The sequence below is a fragment of the Crotalus tigris genome, unplaced genomic scaffold (assembly GCF_016545835.1).
Source record: "Crotalus tigris isolate CLP2741 ecotype Arizona unplaced genomic scaffold, ASM1654583v1 scf7180000019483.1746242, whole genome shotgun sequence".
NCBI classification, from domain to species: domain Eukaryota; kingdom Metazoa; phylum Chordata; class Lepidosauria; order Squamata; family Viperidae; genus Crotalus; species Crotalus tigris.
The window spans coordinates 770,245-794,280 of NW_024097562.1; the positions used below are offsets into that span (position 1 = coordinate 770,245).

At 44.5% G+C, this 24,036-nt stretch overlaps 1 protein-coding gene and 1 pseudogene across 1 annotated transcript in view; both read right to left on the minus strand.

Annotated features, from left to right (window-relative positions):
* The window catches only part of KIT (KIT proto-oncogene, receptor tyrosine kinase), a 133,163-nt gene extending 119,390 nt beyond the window's left edge, over positions 1-13,773 (minus strand). The window contains exon 1 of the mRNA XM_039362885.1: positions 13,575-13,773. Coding sequence (XP_039218819.1) covers positions 13,575-13,632 — 58 coding nt within the window. The 5' untranslated portion in view covers positions 13,633-13,773. The remainder of the gene's footprint in view (positions 1-13,574) is intronic.
* A 9,012-nt stretch (positions 13,774-22,785) lies between these two features.
* Positions 22,786-22,926, minus strand: LOC120316835 (annotated as a pseudogene).
* Between the last annotated feature and the right edge of the window lie 1,110 nt (positions 22,927-24,036).

The window sequence follows — 24,036 nt, forward strand, 5'->3', positions numbered from 1 at the left end:
TGCTCTCAATCGTGCCTCTGTAAAAAGTGGCCAGGACAGAAGGAGAGAGATGTGTACATATCAGGAAACCAACAAGGCAAACAAGAGACACATAGAAAATTAAAAAAAAAAAACATGTCAACCGACAAAAATAAAAGTCTCCCTTGAGTTGGACTTGTTGACTCCTAACAACTGTATGGACACAATTTCAGAAGCTAAGCCAGATTGGAAAATCGGGGAGGGGGGGGTCGCGGGAGGAAATTCCAGAAGGTGGCAATAAAGCCACTTTTGTAAACACTCCAAGAAAACTGCAGGCAGGCATCATCAGCAGTCAAGTCTGACTTGAGGGCATTTTTACCTTTTTTTTTTTTTTTTTACATTTCCCACAAAACTAACATCCTTGCCTGCAATCATACAACACAGCAGGTAAGGCGAAATAAACATTAGTTAACTAGGACAAGTGGCAACCGACTCATGATAATAGCATTCATGGAGCTTTCCAGGTTCATCAACACAACTACAGTACATTGCCAGAAATGTAAAGACTGCTCACTCCAGATTGCCCCGTGAGATTCAAAAAAAACTGGAAGGCAAACAGAAGCTAGAATAGGATGAAAAGGAAACTCATGAAGTGGAAGGAACTGTATTGGAAGAGCGGATATCTAGCCAGCGTGCCGCGTGAACCTATATCAGTGATGGCGAACCTTTTAGAGCAGTGGTTCTCAACCTGTGGGTCGGGACCCCATTTGGGGTCGAACGACCATTTCACGGGGGTCGCCAAACAATGCAGTCCGCCATTTTTTTCCCCTTTTCCTTAGCTGTGCTACTCCCTTTTATTCTATTGGCTTTTGAAAGCCAATAGAATATACTCTCTTGAATAGAGTCTAATTCTATTGGCTTTCAAAAGCCAATAGGAATTGTTCAGGCTGTCTCTGCCCTGCTGAGCCCGCCAAAAGTCCCATTCTGCAAACGGTGCTGCACCAGTTGAGTAGTCCTTGACTTACGACCAGTTGAGTAGTCCTCGACTTATGACCGGTTGGGGGTCACGACATTAAAAAGGTTGAGAACCACTGTTTTAGAGACTGAGTGCCCAAACTGCAACCCAAAACCCACTTATGCATCGTCAAGTGCCGGATGGGTGTGGCCCATTGGCTGGGTATGACCCATGGGGTGAGTGTGGCCCATTGGCTGGGCGTGGCTGTGGTGGTAACAGCAGACTGGGTGGGACTAAAAAGTTCAATCAATCAATTCCAACTTTGCAAGACCTTTTTTTTCCCGTAAGTTGAAATTGACTGATTGAACCTTTTTTTTTTTTTTTTTTTGTACACAGTGGCGGAAGCCTAAAGCGAAAAAGTTTTATAAAACCCAGCCAAAGGCCTAGGACTGGGGCAATGGTGCGCGTGCCCACAGAGAGGGCTCTGAGTGCCGCCTCTGGCACCCGTGCCATAGGTTCGCCACCACTGACCTATATAAAAAGCCACAAAATGTAAAGTTAAAAAAAATACAAGAGTTTTTATTTGAACAACTCTATAGGTAATCCTCAAGTTACGACCACAATGGAGCCCAAAACTTATGTTGCTGAACCAGACAGCTGTTCAGTGAATTTCACTCCATTTTATGACCTTTCTTGCCACAATTGTTAACTGAATTATTGCAGCTGTTAAATTAGTAACCCGGTTGTTATGCGAATCTGGCTTCCCCATTGTTGACTTTGCCTGTAAGAAGGTTGCAAAAGGGGATCACGTGATCCCAGGACCCTGCAACGGTCATAAACATGAATCTGTTGCCAAGCACTTGAATTTTGATCCCGTGATCATGGAGATGCTGCAATGGTCGTAAGTGTGAAAAATGGTCATAAGTCACTTTTTTTAATGGTCACTAAATGAACTGTTGTAAGTCGAGGACTAACTGCATTTCACAGGAAGGCTCCATCTGACGTTCTATCAGATGCCAATTCTCCTCTATTAGAAAAAGTGGAGCCGAACGGTAAACAAAGAACCTCACCTTTATGTAAAGGTCTATCTTATATTTGCTTAGGTAGAGATCTATTAGAGCCGTGCGTCTCTCTCTCTCAAATCTGTGCTTCCCAGTATTAATAAATTAATCGCATGTGTCTCTCTCAGCAAAAACAAACAGACATTCTCAAGAAGTCATCCAATGTCAGTATGCAAGTAAACAAAGAATGGAAGGCAGGATTAACCTCTCCAATAAACTCTAGTTTTGCGTACAATAATGAGTACACTCATGAGTTTTGATCTTCTAAAGAAGCTATTAAGTTTGGACATGGTTTCCCAAGTTTTCCTTAAATAACATTCTCTCAAGAAATTATAAGATAGCTAATCTTTCTCTAGGAAATAAATCAGATATCTCTAATGCGCCTAAACCAGTGGTTCTCAACCTTTTTAATGCCGCGACCCCCAACCGGTCGTAAGTCAAGGACTACTCAACCGGTCATAGGTCGAGGACTACTCAACTGGTGCAGCACCGTTTGCAGAATGGGACTTTTGGCGGGCTCAGCAGGGCAGAGACAGCCTGGACAATTCCTATTGGCTTTTGAAAGCAATAGAATTAGACTCTATTCAAGAGAGTCTATTCTATTGGCTTTCAAAAGCCAATAGAATAAAAGGGAGTAGCACAGTAAGGAAAAGGGGGAAAAATGGCGGACTGCGTTGTTTGGCGACCCCCGTGAAATGGTCGTTCAACCCCAAATGGGGTCCCGACCCACAGATTGAGAACCACTGGCCTAAACTAAAACACTTGATGTCATTTTCTAATATAGGCTATTATCAATGGACCCAACGGTAATCAGGTTCTTAGAGAAAATATTCTGAAATATATTAAAAAGAGATTTCGGAAGAATCTCTGGAGCTAGGGGAAGGAAGGCCAAACTGAAAGAATTGTCCAGGATTCCTATTGCATGAACAGGCACAAAACGTTGCAAATATCGACAAAGTCCCATTTTCTTCTTAGACACCCCCCCCCCCACTTTCTCACATAATCCCACATCTTCCCCCTGACTGCCTAAGGCAGTGGTTCTCAACCTGTGGGTCGGGATCCCATTTGGAGTCGAACGACCATTTCACGGGGGTCGCCAAACAAGGCTGTCCGCCATTTTGTTCCCCCTTTTCTTTGGCCACGCCCCTGGCACCCGGTGATATATAAGTGGTTGGGGGTCACCACAGCATGGGGAACTGTATTGTGGGGTCGTGGCATTAGAAAGGTTGAGAACCACTGGCCTAAGGGAATCCATTTTTCCTGCATTCTACATGAATATCCTCTTAGACAGCAGTCAAAAGCAGATGTATGAAGGTAAGATAAACACAGTCCACAAGGCCACAAATTTGCATGGAAGAAATGAGCATCTTTCCCATTCAAGGGCTTTGTGAGATGTATTCTTTTCAGCCTTATCCAAACTGGGTGCCCCCCAAGAAATGTTGTGGCAAGCTGGCAGGAATAGCCAACATCCCAGAAGACACGCTCAAGATGCAGAAGGCCTTGAACACAGCCCCCTATCTAACACAATGAAATTCAATTCAATTCAAAAGTAAGGTTTTACACGTAGACAAGAGAAACCTAATCTATAGGTATAAAGTACTGTGTTTCCCTGAAAGTAAGGCCTACCCCCAAAAATAAGCCTAGCTTGATTTTGGGGGGGTGGGACTAATACAAGCCCTACCCCAAAAATAAGCCCTAGTTTTGGGGCAAGGTGCATGCCTAAAAATCAAGCTAGGGCAGGGGTGGAGCTGCCCCACACACCCTGCACCCACTTACTTTACCAGTAGAACCACCGCAAGCAGGCCTCCTACGCCCCGACACTTGTTGTGCTGCGTGGCTCATTGTGCCATTGGCGCTCCTCATGGCAGGAGGCCACATGGTGCTTCGGGCCATTGCTGCTCTTGGTGGCAGGCCACACGACAATTCAGGCTGCTGCCGCTGGTCATAACAGGAGGCTGCGTGGTGCTTTGGACCATTTGCAGGAGGCCACATGGTGCTTCACCCCAATGCTGCCGGTCACAGCACGATGCCACTTGTCGCTTCAGGCAGTTGCTGCTCCTCACGGCAGGAGGCCGCATGGTGCTTCAGGCTGCTGCCACCAGTCGCAAAAGGAGGACGTGTGGTGCTTCATTTGCAGGAGGCCGCCTGGTGCTTCGGGTCATTGCTGCCAGTCGCGGCAAAATGCCACATGATGCTTCGGGCCGCTGCCACTGAAGCACCATGCAGCCTGAAGCTCTGTATGGCGTCCTGCTGCAACTAGTGGTAACGGTCTGAAGCACCAGGCGGCCTCCTGCAAATGGCCCGAAGCGCCATGCAGCGCCTTGCCCCAATGGGTGACAATGGCCCGACGCACCAGGCAGCCTCCTGCAAACGGCCTGAAGCACTGTGCAGCATCCTGTCGTGTCCAGAGGCAACAACCTGAAATATCATGCGGCCTCCTGCAAACGGCCTGAAGTGCCACGCAGCGCCTTGCCGTGATAGGCGATAGGTGACAATGGCCCAAAGAACTGTGTGGTGTCCTGCCGCAACCGGCAGCACTGGCGTGAAGCATCATGCAGTGTCCTGCCACAACCGGCAGCCCTGGCGCAATGTGCCACATGGCATCTGGCCGCAAGTGGCCGCTGAAGTCAAGCAGTGGTGCGACAGGTGTTGGGGCATAGGAGGCCTGGCTGCGGTGGTCCTAAGATAAGACATTCCCCCCAAAATAAGACCTAGTGCCTGAGGCAAAAAATATATAAGACTCGGTCTTATTTTGGGGGGAACACGGTAGGTGGAACCTGGCTCAATATCAGTAACTGTGAGAGGGACCTTGGTGTCCTAGTGGACAATCACTTAATGAGCCAGCATGTGCTGCGCCTTCCAGAACAGCCAATGCAGTCCTAGGCAGCATCAATAGAAGGATAGAATCAAGATCACGTGAAGTGTTAGTACCACTTTATAATGCTTTGGTAAGACCAAACTTGGAATAATGCATCCAGTTTTGGTCGCCACAATATAAATAAGATGTCGAGACTCTGGAAAGAGTGCAGAGAAGAGCAACAAAAATGATTAGGGGTCTGGAGGCTAAAACATGAAGAATGGTTGCAGGAATTGGGTATGTAGTCTAATGAAAAAGACTAGGGGAGACAAGATAGTAGTGTCTCCATATTTGAGGGGCTCCTACAAAGATGAGGGGGGGTCAACCTATTCTCCAAAGACCTGAAGGCAGGACAAGAAGCAATGGATAGAAACTAATCAAGGAGAGAAGCAACCTAGAAATAAGGAGAAATTTCTTGACAGTGTGAACAATTAACCAGTGGAACAACTTGCCTCCAGACGTTGTGGGTGATCCATCACTGAGGTTTTTAAGAAGAGATTGGACAGCCATTTGTCCAGAATGGTATAGGACCCCCTGCTTGTTCATGGGGTTGGACTAGAAGACCTCCCGTCCAACTCAGTTATTTTCTTGTTATTCTGTTAACACCAGGGTTCTTAGACCATGTAAGAATTCCAGAAATTTTAGCTCCAATACACCCTGAAAGGCTTAACTTGGGGAAGTGGAATTTACGTCCTAATTGGTATAGTTTTACATATACCTCTCAAACAACATCTGAGCTTTCAAATAATCCTAAACCATAATATGGCATGTTGTCTTAACACAAACACACGAACCCCACTACTGTGGCTTATTAAACAAATGTATTTTGAATTAGTACCGTGTGAACTCAGCTAGCAAATGCCTATGTCTTCTTCATTAAAGCTGCACACAGAAGTATGCAAATTGAATCACAGTGTGGTACAACTTCTTGTATTGGGGAACCTGCTTATGTAAAAGGAGCAACAAAGATGATTAGGGGACTGGAAACTAAAACATATAAAGCAAGGTTGCTGGAATTGGGTATGTCTAGTTTAATGAAGAGAAGGATGAGGGGGGACATGATAGCCGTGTTCCAATATCTCAGGGGCTGCCACAAAGAAGAGGGTGTCAAGCTATTCTCCAAAGCACCTGAAGGCAGGACAAGAAGCAACGGATGGAAACTAATCAAGAAGAGAAGCAACCTAGAACTAAGGAGAAACTTCCTGACAGAGCAATTAACCAGTGGAACAACCTGCCTCCAGAAGCTGTGAATGTTCCAACTCTGGAAGTTTTTAAGAAGAGACTGGACAGCCATTTCTCTGAAATTGTATAGGTTTACCTGCCTGAGCAGGGGGTTGGACTTGATGACTTCCAAGGTCCCTTCCAACAACAACAACTACTACTACTACTACTACTACTACTACTACTACTACTACTACTACTACTACTACTACTACTACTACTACTTTTCTTCTTCTTCATCATCATCATCATTATTATTACCGAGAGAGAGAGAGATACAGAGCAACTCCTTCGTTATGTACAATAGGAACATTTTCACAGCTTCTATTATTCCAAGCAAGGAAAACATTGCACTCCAAGCTCAGGAAAATGCAAATGTCTTCAAAAATATCTAGATGATAAATGTTTTCATGAGTGGCTGACTTCAATTGGACTTCACGTAGGTTTAACTTCTTCAGGTTCTTATTCTTGATTTGACTTCCACTGCAGTTGCTATAGCAGCCTCTTTTGAAAGACCAGATGTCAATCTAGTAACAGCAGCTTGCTGTAGTATACCACATTCTCGGGGCTCACCTAACTGGGAAAAAAAAAACCTAAAGACTTTCAAGATGCAACATAGGGATGTCTGTCTCCTTATCAGTGGACTTTACTATCACTAACCTCATATTTCTCTGGCTGCCTTTGGGTTGCACAGATACTTTGTTCATTGCTGTTTTTTTCAAACGGAGCATAACATTGGTCTTCAGTTGCCACTGGAAGCTAATAAGCAAAGCACGGCTGAGACTGCCTTCTGCCCTGATAGAATGACTCATAAAGTTATTCGGATCCCACTGATTCTAAACAATGGCTAGCCCAGGGGGTCTTCAAACGTGGCCCTTTTATGACTTGTGGACTTCAACTCCCAGAATTCCTCAGCCAGCCTCCATTTTGTTGGTTAGATTTAAGACAGGGGTCTTCAAACTTGGCTCTTTTATGACCTGTGGACTTCAACTCCCAGAATTCATCAGCCAGGCAAGCTGGCTGAGGAATTCTGAGAGTTGAAGTCCACAAATCATAAAAGAGCCAAGTTTGAAGACTAGCACTACTCAATACACATTTGCCTGCAACGAGCATCAATCTCCAGATATCCTCACATGAATATGAGAGTTTTTCACTCAAGGCACAAGAGCCAAAGATTCTGCCTCCACTGTAGGCCCAATGTGCATATAATTTACACCTACGGAGGGTCCTTTGACCCAATTTTGGATCAACTGAGGGCCCAAGTCATACTTTTTTCTTCAAATCTGACGCACCGGGCAGCCCTGATGTTTCAGATTTGAAGAAAAATGTATTTTAGAGCATGTGGAGCTCTCAGGAAGCACCTGCCTTTGATGCCTAAGCAGCTGCAGCAATTTCTGTCCTCCCTCCAGTGATGTAGCACAATCCTGGGAAAGGATGCATTTGGCTTAAAGAGTTGGAGACATTTGCCATGTCCACATCCTACCCCTCCGAAACTTTTGATCGCAATCCATTGTACAACCCAAATGCACATCAATACATTCACTGCCTTACAAAGTATCTTGATGCTTCTGTAGCTCAAACTTTGTGATGCCACAACTCCTAAAATGAGAAACAAACTGGTGTGATCTCCCCCGCTCCGTGAATTAAACTAATGTTACCGCTGTAAAGGCTAGGCCAGGGGTAGGCAACCTTGGCTCTTTTATGACTCGTGAACTTCAACTCCCAGAATTCCTGAGCCAGCATGGCTCAGCTTGGAAACTCTCCCTTTCCCCTCAGCATGGCTGGCTCAGGAATTCTGGGAGTTGAAGTCCACGAGTCATAAAAGAGCCAAGGTTGCCTACCCCTGGGCTAGGCAATAAGTAAATGTACCGCTTCCATTTAATAATTACATTTTAATCTATTTAATCCTCAAAACTTTGCATTGCAGCAACTACTCACACCTCCTCTGCCCAAGCAAAATGATGGTGCAAAGCCCTGGTCAAGTTGTGGGCAGTGTTCTTGTTTTTCTCTGCACAAGCCGGTTTTAAAAAGTTGTGGCCCAAGTAATCCCAACTCCCATTTGTAAGCCCTGTTATAATGGAATGGGAGCAAGCTTAACTCTGGAAGAATAATGATGATTACTGCTAATTTAGTACGATTGATATTTGAAACTGCTTGCACTAATGGTGCAATTATGCAAACCGTGACGCTGTACTAGAACAGCTGCCTGTCCACCCAGAGCTATCACAAATTACTTTCAAACTAATGTCCCATAATTCTGACTGTACTCTAGAACAGGGGTCCCCAACCCCCCGGTCCGTGAACCAGCACCGGTCCGCAGCATGCCAGCAACCGATCATCACAAACAAGCAAAGCCCCATCTGTAAAAATACATTTTAACGGGTCACAGTCTTGTTGTGTACATGATATTCTTTCTCAAACCTGCAGTTAATATATGCAGACCGAAGCTAAATTGATAGTGGGAAGTGAGCCTATAAGTCATTGAAAATTTGAATTAAGAGAAACGTCTCATTTGCATACTGTTCTTTATAAATCTTTTTTTTCATTTTGATGAACACATATCACCTATCTATAAGCATTTTTTTTAATCTATCACATATTGCCACTAATGATTATATCACAGTCACTATTTCCCCAACTGATATTCTCTTGATGTCTCGAATTGCAACCCTTTTGCCCATTCCCCATAGCCAAACGCCACATGGCTGAAAAACTATAGGAATTGGAATCTAGCTTGTGGATACCTGGATGGCAACAGCATGCGGAAGCTGTAGTACCCTTTTACAATCCACCCTAATACAGTATATTATAAAGTTAAGGGTAGTTACTGCAAATGATTTTTAAGTAAGCCCAATTACGTATCTTTTAGGACAGGGGTCCCCAACCCCCGGTCCGTGGACCAGTACTGGGTTGTGGCATGCCAGCAACCGGTCCGCACAAACAAGCAAAGCCCCATCTATGGGATGCAGACAAATACAAAATCACGCACTCTCCTGTCCGTGGAAAAACCTTTCTCCATGAAACCGGTCCCTGGTGCCCAAAAGATTGGGGACCTCTGCTCTAGAACATGGTTGCCCAAACCTTTGGCTTGCTGGGCTGCATTGAATGAGGAATTGTCTTCAGCTACATATTTATTTATGGAAGAAAATTTATACGGCCGCCCAACTCACTCTCAGTGACTCCGGGCACCTTACAAAAATAAAATGTACAATATAGTTAATTTATATAAAAAAAACAAACTTCCTTGATTTTTTTTTATATTTATTACTTTATGGGGTGACATTACTAGCTATCCAGGGCTGCATGCAATCTGTGGATTGGACATGCCTGCTGTAGAATGCATTGGCCAAAGCATTTTTGTGCTAAGAATCAGTTCTAACTTAAATAATAATAATAAAAAAATAACATTTAGCTAGTAGAAAAACAAATGATCTCTCCATAAAGACAGGCTTGATTTTTGATTCAAAGTTGTTCTTAAATTATGTATGCTCATAAATACAGAACAATAATAGAGTTAGAATGGACCGTGGAGGTCTTTTAATCCAACCCTTTGGTTGAGCAGGAAACCCTATACCATTTCAGACAAATGGCTGTCCAGTCTCTTCTTAAAAACTTCCAGTGTTGGAGCACCCACAACTTCTGGAGGCAGGTTGTTCCACTGGTTAATTGTTCTGTCAGGAAGTTTCTCCTTAGTTCTAGGTTGCTTTTCTCCTTGATTAGTTTCCCTCCATTGCTTCCTGGCCTGCCCTCAGGTGCTTTGGAGAATAGCTTCACTCCCTCTTCTTTGTGGCAGTCCCTGAGATACTGGAACACTGCTATCATGTAATCTCTCATCTTTCTTTTCATTAGACTAGACATACCCAATTCAGCAACCGTTCCTTATATGTTTTAGCCTCCAGTCCCCTGATCATCTTTGTTGCTCTTCTCTACACTCTTTCCAGACTCTCAAAATCTTTTTTATATTGTGGTGACTCATAATAAATAGCAGTTTTGGTGTCTCTTCCCAACTTACATAAAGAAAGGGTCCCACAAATTAGTTTCCTGAAGATGGCCAAAAGTGGATACTCAGTGCAGTGCTCCCAATGAACTGAGCAGAAAGGTCTTTGTGAAACTGAGATCAACCTGAGGCCAGGTAAATCCACAGAACCATTAATGTATCTTTTAACACTGGAAATGCAGAATGAAGAAAATCAGCTACAAATTCCGTAGCCTCCATTATGTGCATTTTCAGGGCAGTTAAAATTGTTTTGGCACACTCTTGACCACAAAAACATGATGTAGCGATATGTGGGCCTCAAGCACAGTCCTGGGCAAAGAGATTGGTACTCTTGAAGAAGCATAAATCAGCTCTGCAAGCAGAAAAGGAGAGAGAAAAGAACTTGCAAAGGCTTATTAGCATAAGCAACTTTACAACTGAATAGGAGTGATAAATGAGAATAAATATGATTAACATCTCCTCTCCGTGGCAAATTCTGAAACTGCAGTTACATATTCTACAACCCCTCATCATTCATCAAATACTATACCTTTAGCAAAAGTATTAGGAATGTGTTTAGTATTTTAAGGAACCCATCTGAGCATTCCAATATTAATATTTTGGAAATAAAGCCAACTAAGATCTGCAAAGTGATTGCAGAATTGTCTTTTGGGGAGATTACCTAAAGTAGGAGAGATGCAAGGACACACAATTGTATTTGGAGCACCAAGGGGAACACTACACGGAGTGCACCTAGGAATTATTGCAATGCTGTATATATGTCCAAAGTCGTTCCAATTATTATTATTATTTATTTCTAGCACATGAATTTTGTTTGCAGTGATTTCTTAAAAGAAGTTAATGATTGGGAAAACATCAATAATTTCACTGCACTGCAACTAAAATAATTGTGCTTTGTAGGTCTTCAGACTTGTGTCAACATACAGCACAGTCTTTTTTTAAAAAAAAAGTTAGATTGGATATGGTTAAAGAGCAACAGATAACTAATCTATCAAAGTTGGTTTAAAAAAATAACTAAGAAGATTAGTCAAATCTACCAAGTCAGGAATCAACAAACTAAACATAACGCGCTAGTACATAACTATTGTCCTATGTATGGGTTCTCTTTCAGCCTACACTGGAAATAAGTTTGAGATGACATACTCAAAGCTGGCTCTCTCATGAAAGGGTTAATGTGTGCAAGATTAATTCTGCATAGGCTGAGTATTGGTGCAAACAAGATTTTGAAGCAGCAGCCAGAAGGGTAGTGTAAATCCACTCAAATTACTACCTCAACTTGCTAGTGTTGGTGTAACTGATCACTTTGCAAAGGTTAGTACAAAAAAACCTTGCAAAAATCAAGAGAGAGACATCTGATAGCCTACCTCAATTTTTTCATGGCAGGTCTCTCTGGAATCTTTAAAGCAAAGGTTTTCTACACCCCATTCTCTCTTAAGTAATGCCATCCCACCTCGATTTTCCAACTGGGACTCCCCAACTCACAAGACTTCGAAAATATCAACGCTTATTTCAAATCACCTCCACTTGGTTTTAATTGTGTAGTGCAATCCCACACAAGTCGGAGAATTACACGGAGCAGACTCCTCAATAAGGGTGTACAGGACTGTAAAGATATACGTTTGAATATACACTGGCTATTGTATTTTTTAAAAAGCGTTTTTACCAGACCTCTATGCACTTTCTATTTGAAAATATCGCAAAATCCAGCTGTATCTAAAAGCTGCACATTTTATCTCGGGAGTGTGTGGCAACGAAACGAAGGGGACGCGAAGCTTAGTAGACCCGGACGGGTTGAAAGGGCAGGATGGAGCTACGAAATCCCCACGGTTTTCTTGCATTTTTCCGTGTAAGGTGGTGGGTGTGTTCCTTAAACAAGTTCTCCTCGTTTTCAGATCGCCGGGCAACAGCCCACCGGTGCGATTCAAGGAGGCGCGGATTTGACTCCTCAAACACTTCACCCCTACTTCTCCCTCGGAGTCAATCAATGGAATTATAACTTAAAAGCGGAGCCGGAGCGCGGAAGAACGCAAACTTCCACCTCCGGACTCGAAATGGCTTGCGGGATTTGGGGAAAGGAGCGTCAAAGGAACACGCATCTCGAGATTGAGCTGGGAACTTCACGCCTAGCTTAAAAATACAGCATTTCTGAATGGAGGAGGAGGAGGGAGGGAGAGAGAGAAAGACAGAGAGAGAAAGAGAGAGGGGGGGAAAGAAGGGGAAAGACAGAGAGGGAGGGAGAGGAAAAGAGGGAGAAGAGAAAGAGACAGAGAGGGTGGAGAGGGAAAGAGGGAGAAAGAGAGACAGAGAGGGAGAGGGAAAGAGGGAGAGAAGGAGAAAGACAGAGGGAGAAGGAGAGAGGGAGAAAAAGAGAGAGGGTGGAGAGGGAAAGAGGGAGAAAGAGACAGAGAGGGAGAGGGAAAGAGGGAGAGAAGGAGAAAGAGAGGGAGAAGGAGAGAGGGAGAAAAAGAGAGAGGGTGGAGAGGGAAAGAGGGGGAGAGGAGAAAGAGGGAGAGGGAAAGAGGGAGAGGGAAAGAGGGAGAGAAGGAGAAAGACAGGGAGGGGGAAAGAAGGAGAGGGAGAGAAAGAGACAGAGAGGGTGGAGAGGAAAAGAGGGGGAGGGAAAGAGGGAGAGGGAAAGAGGGAGAGAAGGAGAAAGAGAGGGAGAAGGAGAGAGGGAGAAAAAGAGAGAGGGTGGAGAGGGAAAGAGGGGGAGAGGAGAAAGAGGGAGAGGGAAAGAGAGAGAGGGAGAGGGAAAGAGGGAGAGAAGGAGAAAGACAGGGAGGGGGAAAGAAGGAGAGGGAGAGAAAGAGACAGAGAGGGTGGAGAGGGAAAGAGGGGGAGGGAAAGAGGGAGAGGGAAAGAGGGAGAGAAGGAGAAAGACAGAGGGAGAAGGGGAGAGGGAGAGAAAGAGACAGAGAGGGTGGAGAGGGAAAGAGGGAGAGGGAAAGAGGGAGAGAAGGAGAAAGACGAAGGGGGGGAGAGACAGAGAGGGTGAAGAGGGAAAGAGGGGGAGACAGAGGGAGAGGGAAAGAGAGGGAGAGGGAAAGAGGGAAAGAAGGAGAAAGACGAAGGAGGGGGGAGAGAGAAAGAAAGAGGAGAGAGAGAGAGAATGAACCAAATCAGCTACCTCAATGCGAATCCACCAAACACGGGAGAACTGACCGATCTCCACCCCAACTTGCGCGGAAATTCCCCGCTTTCCCATGCTCCCTGCACACGCCTTTCTGCCCTTCGCATCTACCTTCCGCCACTTCCCGCTTCCCTGCCTAATCTGAGGCGGGGGTGGGTGGCGGCGGTGAGGGAAGGCTTATTGCGTTTCCACCGCTCCTCGAGGCTTACTCTCCCCGGGGCCACCTTCCAAAGGAGAAGCGCAAAAGCCCGAGGGCGCGCCTGCAGGCTCCTGCGCGGCACTGCGCTCGCCTGCCTGCCTGCCTGCTCGGCGCTTTCCAGGTAGCGCCGCCAGCGAGTTCCTGCGTTATCAGCCCGCCGGAGAAGAAGGCGACGAAGAAGAAGCCCGGTGCCCACCTGTGGATGCGCCCAGAAGCGCCAGCAGAGCCAGGCTAAGCGCCCCGCGGCCTCCCATAGCGGGCTGTCCCGGCGTCCGAGCGGCGACTCCCGCCTCCAGCCTTGACCCTTTCAGGCGAAGCCTCCCGGCTCAACAGTAAAGGGGGCGAGCCGCACGCGCGCTTCTAACGCCGCGCGCGAAGAGTTCCACTCCCGCCACCTTCTCCTCCTTTCCCCCCCCCCGCCCGTCTCCTCCGGCCACGCCCCTGCCCCTCCCTCTCCTGCAGCCCACTGGCTCCGGCGGGCAAGATTCACGCTTCCCAACGCCGGGAGGGGGGCGAGGGGGGGGGCTTTGTGTGTGTGTGTGTGTGTGTGTGTGTGTGTGTCGGAGTGCGAGCGGGGTGGGGTGCAAGGCAGGAGGGGGCGGGGTTACCGGTAACCTGGAGGTGCCGCTCGGAAGCTGCGATTGTCTGGAGTGGTTTTGAGCGAGCTTCCAGGGTTTGTTTTCTCCGTGCGAGTAATGTGGGGGGCGGAGGGAACCGACCCGGCCCTAGAAATAAAAGTTTATTTACTAGTTGTTGTTGTATTTTTTAAATGGGGAGGTCGAAAGAACCATCCCGTCCCAGTGCTTCTACAGGTAGTCCTCCACTTGCAGGAGAAGAGAAGTGGGGAGAAAGTGGTGAAGGAAAGAGGAGAGGAAGAAGAAGGGAAGGGAAGAAAGGGAGAAAGAAGGTAGAGAAGAAGGAGTGGGGATACAGTGAAAGGGGAACTGGGCGAGCGACACCAAAAGTCATGTGTATGTATTTATTTCATTTTATTAAAAGTATCTTATGTATGAATGTAAAAAGAATGTATCTTAACATCTGATAAATATCATATTTTATTAAAAGTATCTTATATATGAATGTAAAAAGAATGTATGTTAACATCTGATAAATATCACATGTTATTAAAAGTATCTTATATAAATGTAAAAAGAATGTTAATATCTGATAAATATCACGGTATATGTATGGGGGAGAGTTTGGAAAAATAAAAAATTAATCCTAAAAAAAAAAGGTAGCCCTCCACTTGCAACGCTTCATTGAGTGGCCGTTGGAACTCATCACCGCTGCGAAAAATATGACTGGTGACCCTTTTTCACACTGAGGACCCTGGCAGGATTTCCACCACCCCCCACACAGTCATGGGATTTACTTGCACAAAGCTGGATGCTCTGCAAAATGTATGGGCTCCACACGTTATTGGCAAACTGACATGTGCGGTCTTACGCATGGGTCATTTTTCAACAAAAGGCTGTTATACAGTACAACTAGTCCTCGGCTAACAACCACCATTGAACCCCATATTTCTGTTGCTAAGTGAGACATTTAAGTGAGTTTTGCCCCCTTTTACAACCTTTCTTAGCAAAGTTGTTAAGGGAATCACTGCAGTTGTTAAATTAGGAACACAGCCATTAAGCGAATCCCGTTTCCTCACGGCCTTTGCTTGGCAGAGGATCGCAAAAGGGGATCACGTGACGGGGGGGGTTCTGCAACCGTCATACATGTGAGTCAGTTGTCACAAGATCTGAGTGTGTTTTTCTCTTTGCCAAAGAAATGCAAGCAAGACCAACATTTGACCTCACCTTCTCCCCCCAGGCAATCTGAGCAAGGAAACATCAAGGCAAAACAAGAGAATCCATAGCTCTGTTTGTAGGATCTTTGCCAGTGATCACGTTAGACCTTGTTTATGGAAATAGCCTGTATGGGTAGGATTCACCCAACTTGAATTGCACTGACTTAACCCTGAGTGTGGAAATCCAGTTTAAGACTATATAAGATAAGATAGAGATATTGTATTTGGACATTTCTTGGATAGTGTTGTGTGTTCTCCCAGAAATGAGGAGGTGATAAGCCGCCTGGGAAAGCCAAGGGAAATCATCAAAACAATTAAAAAACGAAAATTAGAATATTTGGGACACGTGATGCGACACCCAGAAAAATACGGCATACTCCATTTAATCCTCCAGGGAAAGATTGAAGGCAAACGAGGTCCAGGCAGAAGAAGAACATCGTGGCTTCAAAATCTAAGGGACTGGTTTGGACAAAAGTCAGCAGCACTTTTTCGTGCGGCTGCTGATAAAAACAGGATCACCAACATGATTGCCAACGTCCGATAACGGATATGGCAGAAGAAGAAGAAGAAGAAGAAGAAGAAGAGGAAGAGGAAGAAGAAGAAGAAGAAGAAGAAGAAGAAGAAGAAGAAGAAGAAGAAGAAGAAGAAGAAGAAGAAGAAGAAGAAGAAGAAGAAGAAGAAGAAGAAGATAACCTTTATTGTCATTTTTGTACTGTGGGCACAACGGCACACATCAAAAATGAAATTTAGTTGCCCGCTCTCAAAGTGAAACATGTACATGACACGCCCTAAAAACATACTATATACAACATATGTATAGGCCCACACCTCTACATATACAGTACATAACAAATAAATATTAAATACTGTCCATCTTGAATTTATAACGGAAGGAGCAAGCTTGAGAGTTCACAAGGTTAATGCTGTATGGAATGAAACTCTGGCTGAATCTGGATGTTCTGCTATGGATACCATGGAGCCTCCTCCCAGAAGGTAACAAGGAAAACAGGTCATGAAGAGGATGTGTAGTGTCCCAGATATGGACCCTGCTCAAGCAACGCTTCTGTGCTACGTCCTGGATAGGAGGGAGGGGACTGCCAATGATCTTTCAGCCTCCTCACCACTCTCTGCACCGCCTTCCTGTCTGAAGCAGGAATGCTTCCAAACCAGACGGTGATGCTGTATGACAGGATGCTCTTGATCGTCCCTCTGTAGAAAGTGGTCAGGACAGGGGAAGGAAGTTGTGCTTTTCTCATGCGATGCAGAAAATGCAGGCACTGCTGTGCCCGCTTTACCAGTGTCTCACTGTTGAGCAACCAAGCCAGCCTACTCGTTAGCTGCACACCCAGGAATTTGATGCTGGTAACCATCTCCACAGGTGAATCATTTATGCACAGAGATGTGTGGCTGTGCTTGCCTTTTCTGAAATCAACAATGATCTCTTTGGTTTTTCCAGTATTTAAAACTAGGCTGTTTTCCTTACACCAGTTCACCAATCCCTCAACCTCCTTACAGTAAGCTTCCATCTTGTCATGAATAAGGCCCACTGTTGTTGTATCATCTGCGAACTTCACAATATGGTTGGTGGCAAACCTAGCACAAAGTCATGGGTCAACAGGATAAACAGCAGCGGACTTAAGACGCAGCCTTGAGGAGAACCTGTGCTCAAGGAAATGGTATTAGAAGTATTTGTTCCAACTCACATATATTGGGGCCTTTACTTATAATAATCTGAAGTGCTTACTAATAGAAATCAGTGTAGACAATTAAGGCTTATTGTATACCTAAACATGGTTTACTTCATCGTATCCTAATGTAATTTCATAATATCCATCATCATTTCAATGTAGACATTTAGGCTACACTTTCATCATCCTTGAGTTCCAAGCTAGAACTAGTAGCAGCTATACATCCAAAATAAATAGTGAGAAGTAGGTTGGAGAGAGTGTGACAGAAGCAGCCAAGATTAAACCTTTTTACTATTACTGAGTTTTAAAAGTTAGAGATTTGTTTGGTAAATAAGCAGCATGCTTTTACATGTACCAGTCCTTTGATTTTATCTATGATTTTATCCTTGGTTTTTTGTTTTGTTTTTTTGCCTCCCTAACTGTTCTATACAGAAAGAAGTCGGTCCAGCTGACTTAAGCATTAGAGAGTTGCAGCCATAATCAATTATAATGTAGTTTTCAAACTGTATGTCTAGGAACACTAGAGGGAATATGACATGTTATCTGACATGATTGTGGGTCTTCCTTTGCTTTCAGTAAAAAGAGGCCCAACACCACCACATCAAACTGATGTACCACGTGATTGCAGACTAGGGTGGGCAATCTAAGCCCCTGGGCCTAATTTTATATGCTGTCAGCGTGTGAATGGTTCATTTTTCTAACAAGAACAATCTGTCATTCCCTCTGAAAGAAACGGAGAAGAAGGAATGAGAAAACAGATGGCCCAACACAGGAAGAGGTGGGCCACCTTTGTTCTGTGGATAAGTGCAAGCCTTCAGGCATAATCTTTTTGGGGGGTGTCACATAATAGACAAACCTGAAACCGGATCCACAAAGTGGATGAGAAATTTATTATCTGTCTGACATATTCCTTTTCCTCTTTCTAACATCCTCTTTTCAGAGAGATGTGGCTTCCTGAAAGGTGTTTCAAAATTGTATCAAGGAGGGCCACGTGAAGCCAACTTGAGAACGTCTTATAGCCTTCTCTTGGCATATATTTTTTTTATCCCTCAAACTGTGAGATGTGCCAAGATTTTTGCACCATTCCAGTTTTTGGTTTTTTTTTTTTAGGGAATGAGGGTTCACATTTGTAATGTTAGGAATCAGAACTCAAGGCTGAAGGACGAAGTAATATTGGTTCTTCCACATTATTCCAAAGTAACGTTGCTCATTCCAAACATGGAGCGTTGGAAGCATTGGGAAGACAGCCGTGACTCCCTCAGTTAAAATGCGACAGCCGTTCTATGGGGTCTCAGTAGGGCATGGATAAACACCTGGAATGCTAAATATGTACTGCTGCCAGGGTGTTTATGGGGAAAAAAAAAAGAATTGAGTGGGCTTGTCACCTGATTTTACAGCCACAATATTTGGTAATGCTGTGCATTCAACTTGACAGGTCAGCTCTGAGTAGAGAGTAGTAGTGAGTTAAGTAATTGAGTTAAGTAGTGAGTACTAGTTAAGTGAGTAGGGTCACTTAAGGCCACGAAGAGCAAGGTAAATCATACCAATCGGAAATCCACGTTAAGTAAGCCATTTAATAGAAACTGTAAGTTTACACAAATATTGTTCATTTGTTTGTTTGTTCGTTCATTCATTTGTTCGTTCGTTCATTCATTAGACTGGAAGATTTCTCACCTTAGAATTTTCTTCCCATTCCTTAATATATTGTATATAGAGAGAATCCCAAATTAAGTAAATACAGCTGGAAGAGTTGGGGGAACGAGAAACCTCACACAAGCCCAATTTATTTTTGTCCCAAATGTGCTTTTCCAAAGGGAACAGGACTTCCTTTGTCCAGAGAAAAACAAAAAAAGTCCAGGTGCAACTATGACCTGGATAGACTGAGGATCTCCATAGACATCCAACTTGTTTTGATACAGCACAGACATTAGATTTCCCCAAAGACAAGATTTGACTTTCTAAAATTTGATTTTCCTTTTCCTAAATATTTCTCCTTAATTTCATGCATATTTTTTCCTTATTTCCTATAGTATATAGACTGATAGCCAACAGCTAACTTCACTGGGAATGTTTAGGAAGAAGCAACAGAGCAGGATATGCCAAGGCACCCTCTTATTGGCTGAAGTGGGTTTATAATAACGTCATCATATTCGTCACAGAGCCACTTGGCATCTTGCTGGGGTGAGCTGCCATATATCTTAGTAAACAAATCAATCCATAATTTCTCCAGGCTAGTACTTGGAGAATCCCAGTTAATACTTTGTTTCTGGAATTTCTAGTTGTGAGCAGTCCTAATTAACCTGCTTTATTTATTCATCTAGACCAGCGGTTCTCAACCTATGGGTCGCGACCCCATTTGGGGTCGATCGACCATTTCACGGGGGTCATCAAGCAAGGCTGTCCGCCATTTTTTTCCCCTTTTCCGGTGAGTGCCTTACCTCCCTTGGGCTGGGCCAGCTGGTGGCCCAGCCGGTGGTCGGCCTGCTCCATCTCTGCCGCTTGCCAGCTATGCCTCGGCCGGCACAGGGGGCAGCACCACGCATGCGCGGCGCTCCCGGGCAGGGAAAGTCTTCGACTTATGACCGGTTGGGTAGTCCTCGACTTATGACCGGTTTAGTCCTTGACCTATGACCGGTTTAGTCCTCGACTTACGACCGGTTGGGGGTCGCAGCATTAAAAAGGTTGAGAACCACTGATCTAGACATATGAAAAGCTCAAATTTGGGTAGGAATGGGGTCTATATGCTATGCTGCCCTTTCTCTTTCCAATTTCTTTAAACTTCACCAGGAGTTTCAGAATGTCTGTTCTCCTGCTTTACTGGGGTCTCAGAAGTCAGACAGACATTCCCACATACAAGGCCTGGTGAGTACAGGTGGTCCTCGACTTACATCTGTTTGTTTAGTGACCATTTGAAGTTACAACGGCATTTAAAAAAGGGACATATGACCATTTTCACGCTTAGGACCGTTGCAGCATCCCCATTTCCACTCAGATGCTTGACAACTGACTCATGTTTATGACGGGCTGCAGTGTCCCGGAGTCATGTGATCCCCTTTTGCGACCAAAGTCAATGGGGAAGCCAGATTCACTTAACGACCCTGTTACTACCTTAACAGCTGAAGTGATTCATTTAACAAATGTAGCAAGAAAAAAAATCGTAAAATGGGGCAAAGCTCACTTAGCAAATTTCTCACTTAGCAATATAAATTTCGGGCTCAATCATGGTTGTAAGTTGGGGACTACCTGTATAGTAACTTCAGATATAATTAGATAACCTGTGATCCACTGGGTCTTTGTTGCGGAGATATTTCCTTACCTAATATTTGCACACTATCACACAACCTCCCTAACGCTTGCTGTGGTTTCCTCGCATCCTTGCTTACCCCTGAACAACGCTTCATATCCTCTCCAGTCTACGTGGCAGCCCCATGCTCCCTCCCCAATCCACACTGCTCCTCTTGCACATGTCCTTGCCTCTCGTGTACCCCAGTGCACTCCTGCATGTCCCGTCTGATGGGGAGGGTGCAAGAGGGTTGTAAGAGTGGGTTGGAAGGAGGAGTGGGGCACATGAGAGGTCCCACGTGGGGGAGGCAGGGTGCACGGAGGTGCCATGCAGGTCAAGAATAGTATGCAGAGTTGCACAAGAGGAGCTGTGGGGGTGTGCCAGGAGATGCTGCACAGAGGCAAGAGGGTGTGTGGGGATGCTCAAGTAGCTGGTGTGGCACCAGCACAGAGAGACTGGGGAGGATACCTGGGTGGAGGGGACTTTGTTGTTGTTGTGAGTTGCGAAGTCATGTCCGACCCATCCCGACCCAATGGACAACGTTCCTCCAGGCCTTCCTGTCCTCTACCATCTTCTGGAGTCTGTTTAAGCTCACGCCTACTGCTTCAGTGACTCTATCCAGCCACCTCATTCTCTGTCGTCCCCTTCTTCTCTTGCCCTCAATCTTTCCCAGCATTAGGCTCTTCTCCAGTGAGTCCTTCCTTCTCATTAGGTGGCCAAAGTATTTGAATTTCAACTTCAGGATCTGGCCTTCTAAAGAGCAGTCGGGGTTGATCTCTTCTAGGACTGACCGGTTTGATCGCCTTGCAGTCCAGGGGACTCGCAGGAGTCTTCTCCAGCACCACAGTTCAAAGGCCTCAATTCTTTGGTGCTCAGCCTTTCTTATGGTCCAGAAGGGGACATACCCAAATAATTTGTCATCTTCTCTGCTGGCTTTTTCATCACTGACACTGTAGGAAATCCCCCCCATCCCCAGATTAAAATATTCTTTATTCTTAATATTAAAAAGAGGCAGAATATTGTATTTCCCCAAAGGAGAAATGGAGAAAAAAATCTTAACAAAGGCAGAAAGCAGCCCCAGGAAAACACCTTCAAACTAAGAAACCTGAAGAGGCTGACCCTTTAGGAATGCAGATTTTCTAATCCATTCAGAAAGACTTGGCCAAACTATTCACCAACAAAATGCCTCCAGCCACAGAAGGCTGGAGTTGATGGATTAAGAATTTACATCCCCCCACCCAAATTCTAAGGACAGGACAGGACCATAATAGGATTTCCCCATCACCATTACAATAGCAAAAGACACAAGGCTCACTACATTGCACAACCCGCTGGAGCATCTCAATCTGAAACTGATAAAAGATTCGTCCGCTCACTCAGCCATTTTGTCAGTTGTCCCAGAACGGCATGCTTTGCTGGTTCTGCTCATCAATAAAGAGAAATCTTCTTTCCTAAGCAGCCTCCATTTTATTTCCAGTGTCTTACTCCCGGCTTGGAACTGGACCTGATTTTTCTTCCCACAACACTTTCTGCCATCTTCTCACAAGCAACAACTTTGCTGAACGATTGAGTTTACACTTCCTGCCAATTTTTCATCGATGTCCGAGAAGATGGCAGGGAGCATAGGAAATTGCAGTCATGTCACTGCAGCTGACCATGGCACTGTGGTGGTGCTGAAGTAGCAGCAATATGGCAGCATTGAAGCGGTCAAAACTTTCCCACATTTCATTCCCGTGGGATTCTGTAACAATAACAACAATAACAATAACTTTATTGTCACTTTGACAAATGAAATTTCGTTGCATACAGCTCTCAAAGGGCCACCACCTCTGATATACACTCCTTGTTCGTGGCTTCCAGCTGAAGTTTCAGATCATCAATTTTAATCTCTAGGGAGCGAACGATGGCAAACAGGACAGATGGAAACGGAGCTCCGTGTGGATTATTTATTTATTTATGAGACTTATATATCGCTTTAAGTGCAAGCACTCTCTAAGCGGTGTACACCAGTAAGCAATGTGTGTATATATATTTACATTGCCCCCAACAATCTGGGTCCTCATTTTACAAGGCTGAGTCAACCTTGAGCCGATGAGATTTGAACCGCTGACCTGCTGAACACAGTCAGCTAAAGTGGCCTGCAGTACTGCACTCTAACCGCTGCGCCACCTCGGCTCATTCAAATTAGCCCTCAAATTAGCTTGTATTCCTGCACGACATTCTCGCCTCCTTTTCTTTTTTCTGATCCTGTCTCTTCCACCTTTTCCTTAAAGGGGCCTTGCTCCTTTTCACCTTGGGAGCACGCTGCTATTGCCACCAACTCCTCCAAAAGCCTCTCTCCCTTCCTCTGGGCCTGCTGACAGCCTCATCCAGTTCCTTCACTCCATAAGCCCCGGACCTCTCTTCTTCTGTCTCCTTCAAAACAGCCCTGGTTTGCAATAGAATCCGTCACTGGGCCAGCAGTCAGATTTTGCTGCCGTCAGAACAAATTCAAACAGCACCAACGTCTTTTAATGATGTCACCAACAGTTCCGAAAGAGCTAGAAACTCGCCATGCCAGCAAAGATTGTCGGTCGTAAGTTAGCACCTTTGAAGTACCTTGATTCAGAAACTGTTCCCTTATGATACTTTGTTTGGCTGAATGTAAGGTTACAAGCAAAGAAATCAACTCAAGAGTTTTAGTAGTGTAGGGATACCCAATGTTGTGAAGCAAGAAGAAAATGATAAACTGATAAGAACAGATGCTGTACTACACTTGATCTTAGCCAAAAGGCCGAGAAGTGTATATAAAGACCCAGGATGTAAAAGGCCATAACTCTATGACTTTATGCTGCTTGCAGACGCTAATCCTGCTACTATAATCCAGAAACTGCCTCAAACCGGCTTTAATGAGCATTTAATTTGTTAATTAAGAGTGTTCCGTATAGCGATAGATTTAGTTAGCCATAGGTATTAACTTTTATGTTCTTCTGCATTTATTTGTTTAAAATATATTTTATTGATTTTTTAACATAAACACCTTAATATTTGGTAAACCCCGTGTTGTCTGGGCTTATATTTACAAAGTAATCGCTAACAATCAGTTTTCATATTCCAAAGTCTACATAATAGCTTTGCTTGATTTTCTCTTCTTCCAATAATAATCTCTTTGCCAACCTTGAATTAATACAATTCTTATTCATTCAATAGGTAACAATTTAAATATGATTTTTTTCCTGAAATTTCTACCAACAACAATCACATCAATATCATGCTTGTTTTCTGTCCAGTCATCTTGGTTGCCTCGTCATGAATCCTGTTTATAATTCTTATTTAAATTTGTTTTCCCTACAATGTTCAAAACATTCTTACTGGTTAAAAATTTCTCAAGGTTAATTACATTTAAATATTTAAGTCTACTTTCATATCTTAAAAAGTAAATGAAGAAAGACAAAGGAAAAAAAAAAGAAAAGATACACACATACACACACACACCGTTTATATATCACCATCATTTTAGCCATGGGCTGTCCACTGCAGGATGAAGGCCTCTTCTACATGTTTCCAACCTATACAGTCCTGAGCGTTCTTTTGCCAGTTGGACCCGCCATATTTGCTGATGTCATGGATCCATCTTGTTTTAGGTCTCTTTCATGGACGATTTTTATCAAATGGGATCCATTCTGTGACTGCCTTGATCCACCTACCCTCGGTTCTTCTTGTTATGTGACCATTTCCATTTCCATTCTTTTACTCTCTTGATGGCATCGTATGTTTTTATTTGTTCTCTAATCCAGGGTTTTTCAACCAGTGGTACGGGTACCACCTGTGGTAGATTGGCACCTGGCAGGTGGTGTGCGACCATCCTAGAAAAGTAGCGGGGGAGGGGAATGAGCTGAACCAGTGGCAGCATTGC